General features: G+C 35.8%; 1 protein-coding gene and 1 non-coding gene across 2 annotated transcripts in view; both read right to left on the bottom strand.

Annotated features, from left to right (window-relative positions):
- The window catches only part of LOC105218958 (protein Skeletor, isoforms B/C), a 74,997-nt gene that overhangs the window by 23,681 nt on the left and 32,460 nt on the right, over positions 1-18,856 (bottom strand). Inside the window, exons 2-3 of the mRNA XM_011194851.3 lie at positions 10,293-10,369; positions 8,994-9,145 (exon numbers count right to left, since the gene is read on the bottom strand). Coding sequence (XP_011193153.2) covers positions 8,994-9,145; positions 10,293-10,369 — 229 coding nt within the window. The remainder of the gene's footprint in view (positions 1-8,993; positions 9,146-10,292; positions 10,370-18,856) is intronic.
- Positions 9,754-9,918, bottom strand: LOC114805251 (U1 spliceosomal RNA). Its single transcript, XR_003753308.2, has one exon. It is a non-coding gene; the product is annotated as a U1 spliceosomal RNA (small nuclear RNA).

The raw sequence follows: 18,856 nt of genomic DNA on the forward strand, positions 1-18,856 counted from the left end.
TATGGATGCGTACCCAAAACAAATATTAAACACTCAGCCAAGCATTCATCCGTATTTGTGGGCAAACACCAAAAATGTGAACATAGGCAAATTAATTTTCGAGTGGTGAATATTACAAAGCACCCCGAAAAATGAAATATGCGGATATGAACATGTAATTGAGGAGCGACGACTGGTCCATGGCACAAGTACCTGGTGATAAACGACGACAAGTATGAATGTATGTATGTGATGTGAGTCAGTGTGTGTTTGCATGAATAATCAGCTGACAAAAACGGTGAACAACGCCAAATGATGACTACTCAATTAAATTTAAATGACAATGGACGGACGGACGCGTAAAAATATTCAAACACACTCATACATTTACATCAGTTGAAGGAGGAGTGTGTAAAGCTGAGCTTGATGGGCGTCACAGCGCTGATTGTGTTGTAAATGATTATGCGAGACCACTTGTTTACATAAAAAAAATATACCAGATGAAATAATGCGAGCTTTATGAGCCACAAAATTTCGTTGATTCTTTGAAAAAAAAATTACAAAAAATTGTTGTGAAAGCTTCAGAGTCAAAAAAGCTTTAAGAAAGTTTTGTATGAAAAAATCGTTTCAAGGAATATTTTCACAAGTTTTGAAGCAACTTCAGCTGCTTTCTGAATTCTTTAAACTCCACTGAGTACAAAAGAACTCAAATTTAATTATCTTTAAGTAATTTTGTCAACGACAATTGCAAGTGAAAAGTGTGTGTCTGCAGATGAGTGAACTCTTTGTACGGAGGAGGGTGTGCAGAGAGATTATGAAGTGAGAATGTGACAGCCAACATACATACATACATCCATATGAAAGTACCATATATATGTATGTATAATCTATATGCTCGTGTATAAGCGAAGGGTGCATAGTAGATGTAAAAGGGTGTGAAAGTGTTAAGACGACAAATGCAGCGCGTCTCTGGTGATTAGTATAATGACTGATGAATCGTTAATGAGTGCTGAGTTGCTTGGTTTACCAGTCAAATGATTTAATGGTTGCATGAAGTAACAGGAATACATATGTACAGATAACTGTACTAGCATAAAGGGTAAGGGAATGAAGTATAAATCCGGAACTTTGACTGGATTTGGAAAAATTAAAATATTTACTAAGATGAGATTGATTAATACTACCACCATTAGTAAGACTCTCTAAGAACTGTGAAAAAAGTCAAGAAGCATGAGAGGAGTACTGAAAGTAACATTAAAGATAAAGAGGTTAACATTGAAGATCTTTGTTGGATCGGTCCACTGCATTTTGATTGATATTTCGGCACTGTGTTACCAGTTTCGTAAAAAAGTGTGAATTAGGGCGATTCGACGATGCACAAAGAAAAATTCATGATTCGTTAATATATTGTAATTCAAGTTTCACCTCTGAAGAACTATCTAAGGGTCGATTTAAGACATTTCTTTAGAAGTATTCCCAGACAACTACCAACTACGTTAAAATATTCTAAAACCCTCCCTCTCCGTGAATGGCGTACTTGGAGATACAACATCACTGATCGCAGACACAGAACTCGAGTTGCCTCGAGAAACTATAGTGACCGCCGCGCAACTTCGTTCTGGTTACTGTAGAAGGATAAACTTCTGTTTATCCAGATTAGACCCTGACATACTCAACACAACGTAGGGATCATAATCCCTTCATGGGATAATCCCTACATGGGATTATGATCCCTAATCATCTAACACCCCTTTCCCTCTGGTCCGACCCCATCGAAACAGCTCGTTTCCTGGGCCACCCATTAGATGATTTCGATGACAATTAGTCTGGACTTGCCGTTTCAGGCAGGTTTGGGTAACCGTTACAACAACAACAACAATGTAAAAGTATTCTTTCTGAAAACGCTTGATTCGAGGAAAAGAGTGCCCAATCAAGGAACAAATGAAAGTAAATAGCAGAACTTTAATCACAAATTACAAAGAAAAAAATTGCTCGTTTATTACATTATTTAAATTTCGTGATAAGTCCGACTACACTCACCACTCAAGGCCGACGATCCGCTGTACAAAACGCTATACTCATTTCCTATTTAAAGTCTCGCTGCGTGTCAGCCAAATGAAATCTGCATAAATCAGCATTAAACATCGAAATGGATATCCCACAACTCGTACATTCGCACACACACACATATATAAATATATATACATACTCAAATAAGTGGGCTTATATGCAGATGAGCAACAGTTCCTCGAGCTGTCAGCGAATTGTATTGCAGCGCGGCGTGTGGCTCATGTTAATCACGCTTCCTTTATACTTTTCAAAATTCTAATTTAATTACTTCTGCTCAGTGCATGCATTGTCACGTGGTCACGTTAGGCTTTTTTTGTAAATTTTGCATTTTGCTCATTTCGATTGTGCGCCAAGTGGCGTGAAGAGAGAAGCGTTTGGAGCGGCACAAAAACAAAACAAATTCACGCGGCGTTCTAAGCACAATTCCGACTTCGACTTTCGAAGTGTTTTCGTGTTGGTGTTTGTTAGGAACGCGTGTAAAAACGCTATGATTGTCAGCATAGATAATTAAACATGATTGCTTTCGAAATGGCAAAAAAAAATGAACAAAAGTTTGTTGCTTTGGATGAATAAAAACCACATAATATTTATAGCCAAACTCCATGGATGCCATTAGCATCGTCCTGCGTAGTGTTGCCGCCTTTCGAATTACCATATGATAGCTTGCGGCTCTAGAGTTTTTCACTGCTGCCTTGAAATTGTCAATGGAAATCATAATTTTCATAATTTTCTATGAGTTGGTGTTGGTGAAGTCATACACATACAATACAGGCACATACAAACATTTTAGAATCATATGCCTGTAGTGAGTGTAGAGTTGGGTAGTCAGAAAAGTCGAGCTGAGAGGCTGTGACTCGAAGGCATTCAAGTGCAAAGTCAAGTCAAACCATTTAAGAATGTCACATGTAATGAGTGTCTAACAATAAATGTTGCATAGTTTCAGGCGTTTTACGTTGAAATATCAATTCTCACAAAAAACAACTGAATTCTTCAAATTTTATGTTGCAATTTTTGTTTATTACCACCATACTATTCCGCTGAATATTGGAATTACTTTATAAATATATAAGTAAAAGTCTAACTGAAAGTCTTTCTCCTTTCCGATATGACAACATTGAGAAAATGAGAATTGAATTAATAAGCATAAATCTCTTGATAAGGATAATGAACATTTCAAAAGGCGCTAACCTGAATCTTCGGTGCTCCAATTAGTAATTTTTCGGGATCCGTACAAAATCCACTATGGTAGGAGTGGTCATAAGCAATTTTAATCGGAACTTAAGTTAAGTCCAGCGAATTGTTTGTTACTTTTTACTTACTTAACAGAAGCCCAATCCCTACTGATGGCATACATGGGATCGCATGAATCTTCATCAGTAAGACCCGAAAGTTTTATAAGGACATAAGGTTAGAGCTTATAAACCAGCTAAGTAATAGGAACTACCCCAAATAAGAAAATAGACTCTCATTAAATGCTTTTGAGGGATGGGTCGATCACTTTAATAGAGTTCCAAATGTCTCGATTTTAGGTGTCAATTTTTTTTCTTTGCTTCCGCCGTTTTTTTGTAAATTTAAGGCTTTTTTCACTTAGAACAGGCTTACCGTACGTATCCGAAAGCATTCGATGAGCTTCAGTCGCACTTTTCTTGGAATTAAAAAAGAAAAGCAAAATGTCGAGAATTCGGCTCACAAAAGTGACATTTTCAGATGAGAATAAGTTTGGGATGCAAACAGATCTCTACAAATATTTTGTTGGGTTAATGTTGACACAAATGACCAAGATCGATATAAAAAAATCGATTTAATCGACCAGTGCTTGACCCTACAGATATTCCTGCAAATGTCGAAAATTCGGCTCAATAAGTGACATTTTGACAGTTGAGAATAAGTTTGTGATGCAAACAGATCTCATCTTAATGTTGACACAAATGTCCAAGATCGATATAAAAAAAAAATCGATTTAATCGACCAGTGCTTGACTCGGGAGACATCTATTGGAAAACGGCGGAAGCAAAGTTGTAGCCAAACTTAACATAGTAAAATAAATTGCCGAGTTGGAATACAATCGGACTCTGCCGATCATCATCTTTCACTCATCATGAAACCAGTAAAAATCCATTTTCAATACAAAAATCAATGTACAATAACTGAACCGCATTGCCGTGACATAGTCCTGTCTTTCGACCGCAGAGGAACAGGTTTACATATATACATACTAAAAACATTTACTAACAATTGTTGGCGCCAAAGTCATATAAAAAATCTGATTGAGTGAGAACATTCGTTAACAACATTTATGTAAGCATTTTAGAATATCTAAGATATGGAGACATTAACCGATACACATCCACACCCACACCCACCCAAATGCGAGCAGTGGCGACGAGTCGATAGCGTATCTATCTAAAAAATGTGAAAACAGCAACAAAAAGGCGGAAAAGTGAATGCAGGATGTATGCCACTAAGGAACTTCATATTGTAATCGACTTTAATGCGTTTCATTGTTGATGCCACGTGTCAGGCTTTATTAGTTGGTACGTTCAACGCCTGCCAGACAGGAAAACACCCACATCACGACAGCACGCCGCATTACTTTGGCATGATTGGTGGCGTGGCAACAAACGGAGGCAACAATTGCATGCTTTTACGCTTTCAGGTACATTACCCACACCCACTCCCACTCTCGTCCACCGCCAACCGACACCGACCGTCACCCACGCCACTGACATTCATTGTCACAGCGCTGACGAAAGCGTGTTCTTTGAGGTGGGCCGTTAATGTTTCGAGGTGATTTCCTACTTTAGTCTGTGCTTTCTTCTTCGCGTTTTTTGTGATTTCGATTCGGTTTTTGGGGTGGCATGCTTTGTTGTTGTTGTGTGTTGATTTGATGATTTCAGTATGAGTTTCTAATTTATTGAATTCTATAGCTACACAAATAACAGAGGATATAAATAATATACTAATATGTGAAGTGATATGTATTGAAAGATGTGAGATACGCCGCATGGATAGATGATATGATAAAGTGACGTGAGAGTGCGGTAGCGGGGAAAGAAGAAAGACAAAGTGTAATTTGAAAATCAGTATGATTTAGTTAGTCATTAGATGATTTTGGAGGCAGTTACAAATACGTAATTGAATTTCTAATTAAATTTAATTACTTTTGCTTTTAGAGTTTAACTTCTGAATATATATATATAATATATTGTAATTGTTTATTTAAAAAAAATTGCAATTTAAAATATTTGGTAGATACAATTTGATGGATATTTAGTATATTTTGATACCATTCAACGAACACTAATGCGTAAAATTGTCGCATACTTTCGGCCGAAACTAATTTAATTATTCCATTTTAACTGATTTAAAATTAACAAATATTCATTTTCTGCTAGAACTGATACTATTTACAAAGAATTGTTCTACGAACAAGCACCCGCCAAGGCGTATAAAATCGAAGCATTTTTGGGTTGAATTTCAAAAATTTAGTCTTCTAAGGCTGGGTCTGATCGAGTTCAATTGTGGCCGAATCGTACGTTCCTAACAGTAACATGTCCCTAACTACAAGTAGAACAGACCTCGATTGCTATCCTGTCCTTGATGATCCTATTTAAGGACAGACTTCGATTGCTATCCTGTCTAACCTTTGATGATCCTATTTAAGGACAGAGGTACGAATATCAATATCGTGATCAGTAAATTACAAAAGTTGTCTAATTAGGATCAGAAAGTCATTTGATGTATTTTTCTTGGTTATCGTCTATACCAGCAATCGTATATCCGACTGCATATAAATTCGTTTCTAAAGCCACGGCTAAGTGGAGAATGATACATTGCTCAATCGATTACGAATACTAACACAATAAGTGAAAAAGTCCACTATACAATAGTTAATACAGAATACCTTGTATATATACTATTTTCAAGCCAGACACTAAGAATTGTACTTATTATTGTACGATAATACAAAATATGTATGTGCATATGTACTTCCTTGTATTTTCATATGTAACGAAATATTTATTCAAAATGACCATGAAAAATGTGACATTGGGACAATAGGTAGGCCATTACGACTGCCAGCATAATACTTATACTCCATATTATCTAGAAATGCACTTAGCAAATCATAGCAAGAACTATGCATGCATTAAAAAATGTAATTCTTATTTAATAACCTTCTCAGACTTAAACTTGATTACATTTAAATACGAAATTAGCGAGTATTTATTCCGCTGAATGTCAAGCCCTCCTTCTGTGCTCGGCCACTTTCACCACAAGTAGCAACTTTATCTTTATCCTTTAAGAGAATATTAAGGGCGAATAGTCATACATGTGAACTGAGATATTATAACGGCAATTAGAAGAGTACAAGCAAATAAATATGTATATATGTAAATATGAATATGAATTTACAAGGGTGGCTTGATAAATTAGTGATGTTTATAATAAAGTAGTGATAATAATAAATTTGTTTTGGGTGTAGATATTCATATATTCACTTCTTATCCACCTCATAAAAGAATTCCTCAAGATATTCAAACAAGGTATTGACTTAAGTAATAAATCTCTTTAAGTAACCCAAATTGCGTTGCACTGTGGCACAATCGAGGATATGCATAAGTGTAGCTTATATTATCTAAAAATGCTAAGACCGTTTGGGAAAACACATTTATTACTTCGATTCTTTCAAGAAGAGACGTTTCCATATCATATACAATGGATTCCAGAAGTTAATTACAATATATTTCTGCCATGAAAGCACTTCGCAGAAAATCCAACAATCATTCGAGGTTGATTTAAAACTTGTGTAGTGTTGCTACATTTATCGGAAAACATTAATCTATCGAGATTCCCTTTCAAACAATCAGCTAAGCATATTAACAGCATTAACTAAAATCAGCAGAGTTGCATTTGATATTACCTCAAGAAAGGTTTCCAAGTCCACTGACATATCAAACCAACCTCGTATTTGCAAACACAAATTATCGCCGAAGCTGCAGCGCTGCAATGACGCCCTAACCTAAAAACAAACTGAAACAGGAATATTACCTATGCACTTCTCTGTGTTAATATGTGTGTGACTAAGCAACAGCATAAGGTTTTCGCATTGCATTTGGCGCATTTAAATTCGCTCATTTTGGTTTTCTTAGTGAAATGTCATCGCTGACAAGCGTCGACAAATTAAGGCAAGGCAAAGTAGTTAGCAATGCGCGCGCCTCGCAAGCCAAGGATGCGCGCCATTCACAGCGCACAACTGACAAGTGCAGATAAGCGAGGATAAGGAGAGCTTAATTTTTTGTACAGCAACTACTACAACAAACAACATACAGAAAAGAAAAGGGTCGCTTAAACATTAGTTGTTAAGTGTAAAACTACGGAAGAGTCCTTTGGCAGTAACCTTCAAGTGACATTTGTAATTCATTACATTGTTGAAACTAATTCCACTCTTCGCATTCAAAGGCATAGTTGCATTTATATGTGTATGTGTGTTTGTAACATTCATAGGTAACATAAAAAACTTAATCAAAAGAGAGATATTCATAAAATTTAGAGTTTAAAACTGTATAGGTTGTAATTTTTAGTGAAAAATGGCACACAGTTGTATTTGAATATACGAGTAGGCCTACTAGTAACCATATTTCTTCGTAAGCGAAGTCATATACATATGTGAGTATGTTTGTTGTAGTAGCGATGAAAAATGTTTTTAATTTTTCAGAGTGGTTCCATTGTAAAGCATGCGTAACGTAAGCGACAACGTGAAACGTAAAAGTAAAAAAATGGCATCAGTGATAAGAATATACTTCTTATATGAAGTAGGAAAAAGAGAATTTCAAAAATGTTAGAAATTGAACTCGTTAAAGGACAAAACAATTTTTTTCTGATTAAATATCGAGTTTTGGAAAAAAAAATACCGCAAATAACACTTACAACTCAACTTAGTTGAAATGAAATTGAAACAACTCAACTTTAAAGCGACAGTTGTAAAATTTCAACTGAAAGGAAGTTGAGTTGTAAGCCGTAAAATTACAAATAAATTGCTAAATTTCAAACTATTTTAAAACAAAGTGTACATAGAATCTCATACAACAATTTTTGCAATAATTGTAAAAATGATTTTGTAAAATTTTAATCCTCAAAATATCATTTCTAAGCCAATACAACCCAAAGCTTGCCACAGACTGATTTCATTCATATACTTAATATATGCTTCAGCATTTGGGGGCTACACATTACGTTAATCTGGTAGAGATTTCGTTGGTGAAGCCACAAAGCCTTTTGAAATTCGCAACCTAAACTTCCTAAAGGATCTAAGGCATCCTAAAGCATAATTACATCTCATTACCTACGTGACGGCACTCCATCTGATATCGCAAAGGACCAAAACTGGTTTATGTGTGGCTTTTTAGCCTACCAGACTAACCTAACCTATGTAAAACTCGGCTGAAATTCCTTTTTGTGGTCTAATGGACTTATAATGCCTTCCGAACAGATATTGACGTTTTGGGAATAGAAAAAGCTCACACGAAGCCAAAAAGAGATGACCTCAGCGCATACATATTTTATATTAATTTAATATTTACTGAAAAATACTCCTAATTACTTGCCCGGAATATTATTTAGTACGTATTCGTAATACGTATTAATATTTTGAATATATTTAAATATACTCGTATATACAGTAATTTGAGTAAATATGCAACATCAGCACATTTCAGTTAAAATAATGATTTAGCACTCTTTAAATTTCTATATATTTAACAGTGAGCATATAAATATAAATAAATATCTATAAACTAACTATATAACTGCCGCTATGCATAGTGAAAAATTTTCTATATGTAAATGAACTACATAGATACTTCAACTCAAATGAGTAAGTAAATACTTTTTATGTGTATGTATGGCGTATAATTCTATATATTGCACACTAGTGTACTTACATGCCAGCATACTCTTCTGGATATGGTATGATGTATCCTTCGGGACTTGGACGTGGAGTTTTACCAACCCAGAAGAATGCATCCGGTCCCGTGCCATCATATGCAAATGATTTGATGAACAGCGTAGATTCGTCGACGGCATAAATGGAACCCTGAGGGAGATATTAAAGTGATATTACAAAATTGTATATACATTTGTAAATAGTAGATAAAAACATAGTTGAAGCGTTTATTTGCTTACAAAAATATTTTAATGATATACATATGCATGTATTTATATCTAAATACCTACGGAAGTTATACGCATAAATGAAAACTTTATTTTTAAATACGTGAATATTAAAAAAGTTAATTTGCTGGATTTGTGTTGGTCTGTATTGGTATTTCAAAAAATATTGGACTAAAGTGCCATTTTTAACTTAGCTTTAATAGAGTAAGTATGCTTGTTGTGCAAATTTCATTAACAAATAGTAAGTGTTCCGAAACTTTTAAAAATATTTTTTGCAGACTATCGCTGTAACTTTGAACTAATTGTACGTACAAGATCTTGGATAATCTTCTTCTTGCTATGCTATCACTAACTAAACGATGGTCTGTGCTATTCAGACTCAGTCAAAGTCTTTAAACAAGTGAAGAAGCGGTAACGCCAAATATTTTATAGAAACGACCAGTAAAATAAGTTCAACCGATTAAGTGATATTCTCCGAAGATAAATTATCTTTCACTTTAATTATATTATTCTCTGTATGTATTTAAAAATGTCGGGACGGCGCGAACGCCATTCCCGGCTACCAAAAATTACATGCACGAGTTATTCACATTAGAAATAATCGCAGAGGTCAACCCAATCGTAGTGCAATGATCAGGTCTCGCTCCGGAGGAACCGCCTTCATGATCACGGATAACCTCTACGCCAGGTAAGTATGCTTTCTTCCGTTCAAATCAGAGTATATCAACAGATTGAGTGATAAAGTGGTTGAGAATTCATGTAAAAAAGACATACGTGTGCTGTGCCAAACGAAAAGGATATTTGTCGTTATGCAGGGAAGGGAGTGTAAAACTACAAATAATTTTCCTTACAAATGAGGGTAGGTTTATGGTTTTTGTTGTAGTATTTGGCTCGTACAACATAATTTGAAATACATTTCCAAAAACTAAATATTTAGCCTGACAATTAAGTGAGAAAGTTAAAAGTTGTGTAAGATGATTTGTATTTATCTCAATTCAGTTCAATTTAGAAATATTTTCTATTAAATTTTACAACAAAAACATCTTAATAAAACACAAGTGTGAACTCACCTTAATGCCGTGCGCAAAATTTGTGAATTCTCCGATGTAACGACCGTAGTAGGGCTCTGGTGGTGCGCGCCCTGAAGCTGCAATAGAAGAAAATAAAAATAGTTTATTTTAATAAAAAAATTTATAATTTGAAGAGCATTAACTCTTTGAAGGATGGGGTCATATGTAGAAGTTCACGCAAGTGAGGAAAGTTTCTGATTGCCATTCACTTGGGAGTGGCCAGGAACGATTCTTTTGCATATGACTCAAGCAGCTCACGACTTCCGGTTTTAGACCAAGTATCCCCTGGGTAGCTAACAGACATCCGTTTGGAGGCGAGCTAAAGTGAGAAGGCGAAACCCGCTTGTGCGGTTGTGCGTAGGGCTTGGGACCCACCACATAAAAACGAATAACCAGTGAATAAGAAACACAGGCCTCGGATGAGAAACCCCCCTTTTGATGACGACCACGGCAAACGTATAAAGGACTATGATTTGAGGGCATGCACCTGGAATGTCCGGACTCTTAATTGGGAAGGTGCCTCTGCCCAGCTGGTTGATGTCCTCATACAACTAAAGGCTGACATCACCGCCGTCCAAGAAGTGCGATGGACGGGACAAGGACGGAAGAAGGTGGGTCCTTGTGACATCTACTACAGCGGCCATATAAAGGAGCGCAAATTCGGTGTTGGATTTGTGGTGGGAGAGAGACTACGTCGCCGAGTCCTGGCATTCACCCCGGTGGATGAACGTCTTGCCACAATCCGCATCAAAGCGAGGTTCTTCAACATATCGCTGATTTGCGCCCACGCCCCAACGGAAGAGAAGGACGATGCGACCAAAGATGCTTTCTATGAGCGCCTAGAACGCATCTATGAGCGCTGCCCCCGCCACGATGTCAAAATCGTGCTTGGCGATTTTAACGCCAGGGTGGGTAAAGAAGGTGTCTTTGGAACAACAGTCGGAAAATTCAGCCTCCATGACGAAACATCGCCAAACGGCCTGAGGCTGATCGACTTCGCTGGGGCCCGAAATATGGTTGTCTGTAGTACCAGATTCCAGCATAAAAAAATTCATCAAGCAACGTGGCTGTCCCCTGATCGAAACACGCGCAATCAAATCGATCACGTTGTGATAGACGGAAGACATGTCTCCAGTGTTTTAGACGTGCGTACGCTCCGAGGACCAAACATTGACTCGGACCATTATCTAGTAGCAGCAAAGATACGCACTCGCCTCTGTGCAGCAAAGAACGCCCGTCAACAAACACAAGGAAGGTTCGACGTCGAAAAGCTGCAATCACAACCGACAGCCGAACGATTTTCTACTCGACTTGCACTCCTGCTCTCGGAGAGCACTCATCAGCATCTCGATATAAGGGAGCTGTGGAACGGCATCTCAAACTCATTGCATACCGCTGCAGCCGAAACAATTGGTCTCCGGCAACGCCAAAAAACCAGTTGGTACGATGAGAATTGTCGTTCCGCAGTGGAGAGAAAACAGACTGCCTACCTCGCAACGTTGCGATCGACCACAACACGTTCGGGGTGGGATAGATATCGAGAACTGAAGAGGGAAGCGAGACGCATTTGCAGACGTAAAAAGAAAGAGGCCGAAATGCGTGAGTATGAAAAGCTTGAAAAGCTGGCCGACATGGGTAATGCTCGAAAATTTTATGAAAAGATGAGGCGATTAACAGAAGGTTTCAAGACCGGAGCATTATCATGTAGGGACCGAGAAGGTAATCTGGTAACGGATGTCCAGAGCACACTGGGATTATGGAGGGAACACTTCTCCGACCTGCTCAATGGCAGTGAAAGTACAACACCAGGAGATGGCGAACCCGATTCCCCAATCGATGACGATGGAATAGATGTTCCATTACCCGACCATGAAGAAATTCTAATAGCAATTACCCGCTTGAAGAACAACAAAGCGGCGGGGGCCGATGGATTACCGGCCGAGCTATTCAAATACGGCGGCGAAGAACTGATAAGGTGCATGCATCAGCTTCTTTGTAGAATATGGTCGGAAGAAAGCATGCCTGACGATTGGAATCTTAGTGTGCTCTGCCCAATCCATAAGAAGGGAGACCCCACAATCTGCGCCAACTACCGTGGTATAAGTCTCCTCAATATCGCATATAAGGTTTTGTCGAGCGTATTGTGTGAAAGACTAAAGCCCACCGTCAACGAACTGATTGGACCTTATCAGTGTGGCTTTAGACCTGGAAAATCTACAATGGACCAGATATTCACCATGCGCCAAATCTTGGAAAAGACCCGAGAGAGAAGAATCGATACCCACCATCTTTTTATCGATTTTAAAGCTGCCTTCGATAGCACGAAAAGGAGCTGCCTTTATGCCGCGATGTCTGAATTTGGTATCCCTGCAAAACTAATACGGCTATGTAAGCTGACGTTGAGCAACACCAAAAGCTCCGTCAGGATCGGGAAGGACCTCTCCGAGCCGTTCGATACCAAACGAGGCTTCAGACAGGGTGACTCACTATCGTGCGACTTCTTCAATCTATTGCTGGAAAAAATAATACGAGCTGCAGAACTGAATAGAGAGGGTACAATCTTCTACAAGAGTGTACAGCTCCTGGCGTATGCCGATGATATTGATATCATCGGAAGCAACAACCGCGCCGTTTGTTCTGCGTTTTCCAGACTAGATAAAGAAGCGAAGCGTATGGGTCTGGTGGTGAATGAGGACAAGACGAAATATCTCCTGTCATCAAACAAACAGTCAGCGCACTCGCGTCTTGGCTCCCACGTCACTGTTGACAGTCATAACATTGACATAGTTCAGCGAATAAAAAAACAGCGGCTACGCTGGCTAGGTCATGTTGTACGGATGGAAGAAAACACTCCAGCTCTGAAAGTATTCGATGCAGTACCCGCTGGAGGAAGCCGCGGAAGAGGACGACCTCCACTCCGGTGGAAAGACCAAGTGCAAAGTGACCTGGCTTCACTTGGTGTTTCCAGTTGGCGCCAAAAAGCAAAAAGGAGGAATGAGTGGCGCGCTCTGGTGGATTCGGCTATAATCGCTTAAAGCGGTTCCTACGCCAAATATATATATATATATATAACTCTTTGAAGCATCTCTTTAAGTAGCACATAATACCTGCTTTACACAGCGCAATATACTCTACATATACTTGGTAAGTAGGTTTGTATGGTAATATCTTATTTTCTAAGTAAGCGTGAAGACGTGCTGAAGACAATGGCGGCATTTTGTGATTAAAAGTGAAACGAAGGTAAGTAAAAAAAAGTTTGTTACATTGGCAAAAACAAAATAAGTAAACATCTTCTGCAGCGTAAAAGCTTTGCAATAAAATGAAAACAACAACAACATAATGAAGTTAAAATAAAATAAAATAAAATCTTGCGCAGCCACAGCACAAACTAATCTCACAAAGTTTCTCTCTATAAACTTTTCTTATTTGCTTTGTTTTACATACTTTTGGAATTAAATTCGCATTTTGTCTTAGCAAAATCAACTTACATATGCAACTGAATTCCATGAAAGGCTCATTAAATGCACAGTGTGGTATTTTACGAAAAAATTTTAATGAATCATATTTATATTAAATATGAAAATAAAATAGAAAATAAAAGAAATAAAAATTATAAAATATATAACTAAGAAAGCTTTTGAGATCTTGATATAAACACTGCCAAAGTGACGTCACTCCAAATTATAATTTAATCCCTTTAAACCAAAGATCCCACTACTTTTTGAGTGTACTATTGCTTTAAATAATATATAGTTTTTAGAAAATTTAATAATTATATACAGTGGAACTTCCATAACTCGAACTTCTATAAGTCGAAGATCTTCATAACTCAAACAATAGCATTTTGAAGTAAAATTTCATACAAATTTCGTTCCATAACTCAAAGTTCCTTAACTCGAAGTCCTCCATAACTCGAATCCCATACAAAATCCCTTCCATAAATCGAATTTTTCGACGATGGCATAATACAAAATTTAAAATTTTATTATCAAGGCAGAATTTTAAAAGAGTCCCTATATCGTATGAAAAAAAAATATTATATTACACTTATGGGTTGCATAAATCATGTAAGAAAGGTATGGGATAAAGACGTCAAGAGCCAAACAATAAACTTATAAAACTCTCTATGAATCTATATTTTACAGCTTTTTGAAAAATTGAATGTTTTAATGAAAATTCTATAACTCGAAGTTTTTTTGTGGATTATGGTGATTCGAGTTAGGGAAGTTCCACTGTATATGTAAAATAAAAAAAATATATAAAATTTTTTGGAACACAATTTTAATGATATTTGTAGCATCCATTAATTACGTCACTGCGCCTAAATGTATGCTATATAAACATTAAAATCGACCAGTTTTACTGCAAATACTAATTCTGTGTTTTGAAAGTATTTGGGAGCTACAGTGACTGCTTCTAATATAAATTTTATAAAAAAATTTTACTCGAGTCGGAGTAAAATTTGTAGCACTATGCAATATTCGTTTGTGAGTGCACCTCAAAGTATGCTATAAATTATTTAATCACTGAAAATTAGTATAAAGTGATAAGAATGCATCAAATCATACAAAATTGAAGAAGTGCTTTCTGATATCACCATACTTTCTTGTATAATTTTATAATCGTCCCATAAAGGTCAGTATTGCACCACTGTGCATCTCACAGCACATGTTGAATACCTTTTCATATGAGCATGTGCACATTTTTTATACATAGGTAAATGCAAAATCCCATCACAATAGCTTGTGATAATTCCATTCATTTGCCTTTGGCTGCGCCGTACGCTTTCAAATGCAATTTAAATGCTCTTTTAATGAAGTGAAATTTTCATACAAAAAAAATTTTTTGTAATAGTTATATTTCTCAGAAAACATTGTAAGCATTTCGTCAATTGACAGTGAGTGAGTGAATATTTATGCTGGTGTGTAACAGTTTCCATGAGAATAAACTTGCATATTTCACATATAATATGGACTTTAAAACTTGAATACATACAAACAATATATTAAAATATATAATATGCGTCTAACATAACTGCATAATTATTTTCAAATGAATGCCACTGTACACACACTTAATCACATGTTAGTTTGTGGCAAAAAACTTCGTTGCTCAATAAGTAATTATAGCCGTTTATTGAATCATTGTACATTGAAAAAAAAAAAAAATATTTTAATCATCAAATTATTTTCTAAACACCCATATGTATATATTTTAGTTAAATGTTCATTAGCAGATAATTCAAATTATTTTTTCTGAGAATTTCTCATTAAGAGCTGCTGTCAAAAGTAAGACGCAAAAACTTAAATTTTTACTCGAAATTTCTAATTGAATTTTAATGCTTTGTGAGCAACAACCTGACTTGCAAAATTCAAACCAACAATTTTGTAATACAAAAATACATGAACATGAATATATGTATGTATAACTATATATTTATGACGAATCAATCTTCAATATCATGTTTCCACTTTTCTCAATCTATACGCACCTCAACCGAAAATGAAGGCGTAATCATTAACGTCAATTGAATATTATTTGACAGGGAACATGATTTTGCACAAAAAAATTCCATCAGAAAATACTTCAAAAAAGTCGAGAAACTTCAACCACACGCCAAATAAGATTTGGGGTATATATATATTGACATTAAGGTCAGTTCACACTTGAAGCATTGAAGTCGAAATGCGGTGTTGCTTTTGAAATAGAAGGTGAGACTGTTATGGCAAGATACTTAGAGTCATAAAAATATAACACTTGAACACTTAAATAAATAGAAAATCACTTACAGCACATTCTAATAACAAATAATTCTATCAATTATAGCTCAATAGACATACATTTCATAATAAGTATACTTCAAATCAACAAACATATATTATTTATTACAGCAATCAAATTGAGATCAAAATTTTTCCGTTCGTTCTATAGAGTAATATATAACTCTCTTGAAGGCAAACTAGTTGATGTTGGCACAATATTGCATTGACCTTGGAAGACGGAAACCCCGTAGAAATTGAAATTCGTTTAATTCAACGTTCTAATTTTAAAGTCGGAAGTTCGGTCTCGCTGTGAAGTTTTGTTATATATCCTTGGATGATAATAAAAAGCTATAGCTTTAAATCTATAATTATTAATAATAAATTAGTTCCCGGTAAAAAAATTTCGGTACATTACTGAACTCAAATGCAATTGGAACTCTAGACATATGGATACGAGTAATGAAAGTAGAAAGGCCTAGATGAAAAAGTATATACAGTACCATATACCAAAAATTATGAAGTTTTCGCTTTCTGTTGTAGAAATATTTGAAAAGAGGATCAATCTTTATTATTTTCAATACAATTTTTGGTTCTCAGAATTCTGTGTCAACTTTGAATAAGAGCCCACTCAAGGTAAAATATACAATATTTCTAGCAGATCAGTTATCAACTTTTATTCCTTCTATTTGTAGTTCTAGTGGTATATGAATAGATAAGGTCAATTTTCTAGCGAGGTAAAAGTGGCTCTTTGATTTTCTTCAGTATTAGAGTACTGTACTACTTAGATGAATGGAGGGGGAATCACTAATCAGGATGACAAGTCCAGATATATTAAGTTATATATGAAAATATGAATAGTGTTTGCTTTGTTGATGATTGCTTCCGACTTAAGGATTTAGGTGGGTTGCAGAGATATTTTTGCACTTTTTTAATATATACAATCATACATTTTATTTAAACAATTTAGCATATCTAAGATACACATTTAAAATGTATTTTTCGAAATTTTTGTTAAAAAAAATCCGAAAACTCAGTCGTTGGCACCTTATCTCCCATGTCGTTTCTAGAAAAAAGGTCTTATGGTGGACATCATAACTCATGATTGGTTCATCTTAATTCAATAAACCAAAATTATTTCAATAGTACAGAGATAAATCTAGTTAATGAACGAAGGAAAAAATAAAATATTAAAAATTCAATTTTTTGGTCAAATTTCCGGCATATATGGGCTCGAAAAAAATAGTTATTATAAAAATATAAAAAAAATCCTTCGTTCATCACTTTTCGAGAAATCGTATCGACCAACTTGAAAAATTGAACTTGGAGTTTAAAGTTTTACATTCGTACTGACATGGGCTGTTTTGCGGAACTTCCAAAGGATATATATCTTAGAATATTAATCGGATTTATTTGATATTTTTGGATAATATTTTAAACATATTACACTATTTAATAAGACAAAACAATTTTTTTTTCAATTTTTTGAAATTTTCCCATTAAAGATTTCGACATATTTGTGCGAATCTTGTGTCAGTGCTGCAATTTAGGTGTTTTCAAGAGCTCTTTTACCTGTATTTTGCTGCTTTGGATGACCTCATGATATTTATAGCTGATCTAACTCCCTCAACATAGGTCCAACTAACCTAAGCAATTATTAGTTGAGTGAACTAAATGTAGTTTTCGACATAACCTCAACTGATTTTACAATATCTCGCATGGCCAGATAAGGGAAATATAATTCAATTAATATAAAATTCAATATAATATGAAATTCAAACTAGAGTTGAAACTAATTTCGCTTTAAAAATTGCAAAACAATTTACTGGAAATCTTAAAGTCTTTAAAAAATTGTTCGAACATTGAAAAGCAAATGTGAAAAATGTTAAAAATAGGAGGCATTCATTGAAAATACCGCTAAGCGACTTGTGGGTGAAGTTCTTTTCATAAAAGCTTTGCACGTATGTATATAAGTATATATATATATATATATATATATATATATATATACAAATATACATATGCATATAATACATTCGAGTATGTTCACATTTGAAATGGGCATCAAGAACTACTTTAAAGTGAAAAACATAACAACCGTAACAAAATATGAATACAATAAGAGCAGCTTTTAAGAATTGCAAATGTTTCGCATTATTTGTACGAGCATGTTGCGATTCGACTCGACGATTGTGCAACAACACACACACATACATACATATATGCGATACGATATGCGACATACATATCTATGTATGTGCGAATTTGCTTTTATGTGTATTTGTTATAAAGGTAATGGTAATGATGGTATACCGTTAGTGAAACTTGGCAGCCAAGGAATGAGAAACAACACCGTCAACACAGTCGCTGTCAAAGTGCTGATGCCGTACACAATGCCGACGTTGAGGTATTCCCCAAATAATGTCTCAATCGCCGGTGAAGCTTTCAAATAATGCTTGTTGTGGTGAGTACTCTGTTGCTTTTACCGGTGTCTAGCAAGCCTACGAGTTCGCAGAAAACACACCCACGCACGTACATGTATAAAAAAGCATTATATATAGATATGAGTGTGTATGTATGTCTGCATGTATTCTGCACAGCCACCGCTCTATATGGACGATTGCTATAATATGCATTAAATCTACTAATGCGTACATTAATCTCACTGTGTCGCAGCCTCAATTGAGTTGATTCAGTTTGGTTCGTCGTTCGGTTGGCGCTTTCTTCCTTTCATTTCACTTCACTTCACTACACTACTCTCTTCCTCTTCCTTATCCTTTTTCCTCTTCCCTATCCACATCCACA

The sequence above is a fragment of the Zeugodacus cucurbitae genome, chromosome 2 (assembly GCF_028554725.1).
Source record: "Zeugodacus cucurbitae isolate PBARC_wt_2022May chromosome 2, idZeuCucr1.2, whole genome shotgun sequence".
Lineage (NCBI taxonomy): Eukaryota > Metazoa > Arthropoda > Insecta > Diptera > Tephritidae > Zeugodacus > Zeugodacus cucurbitae.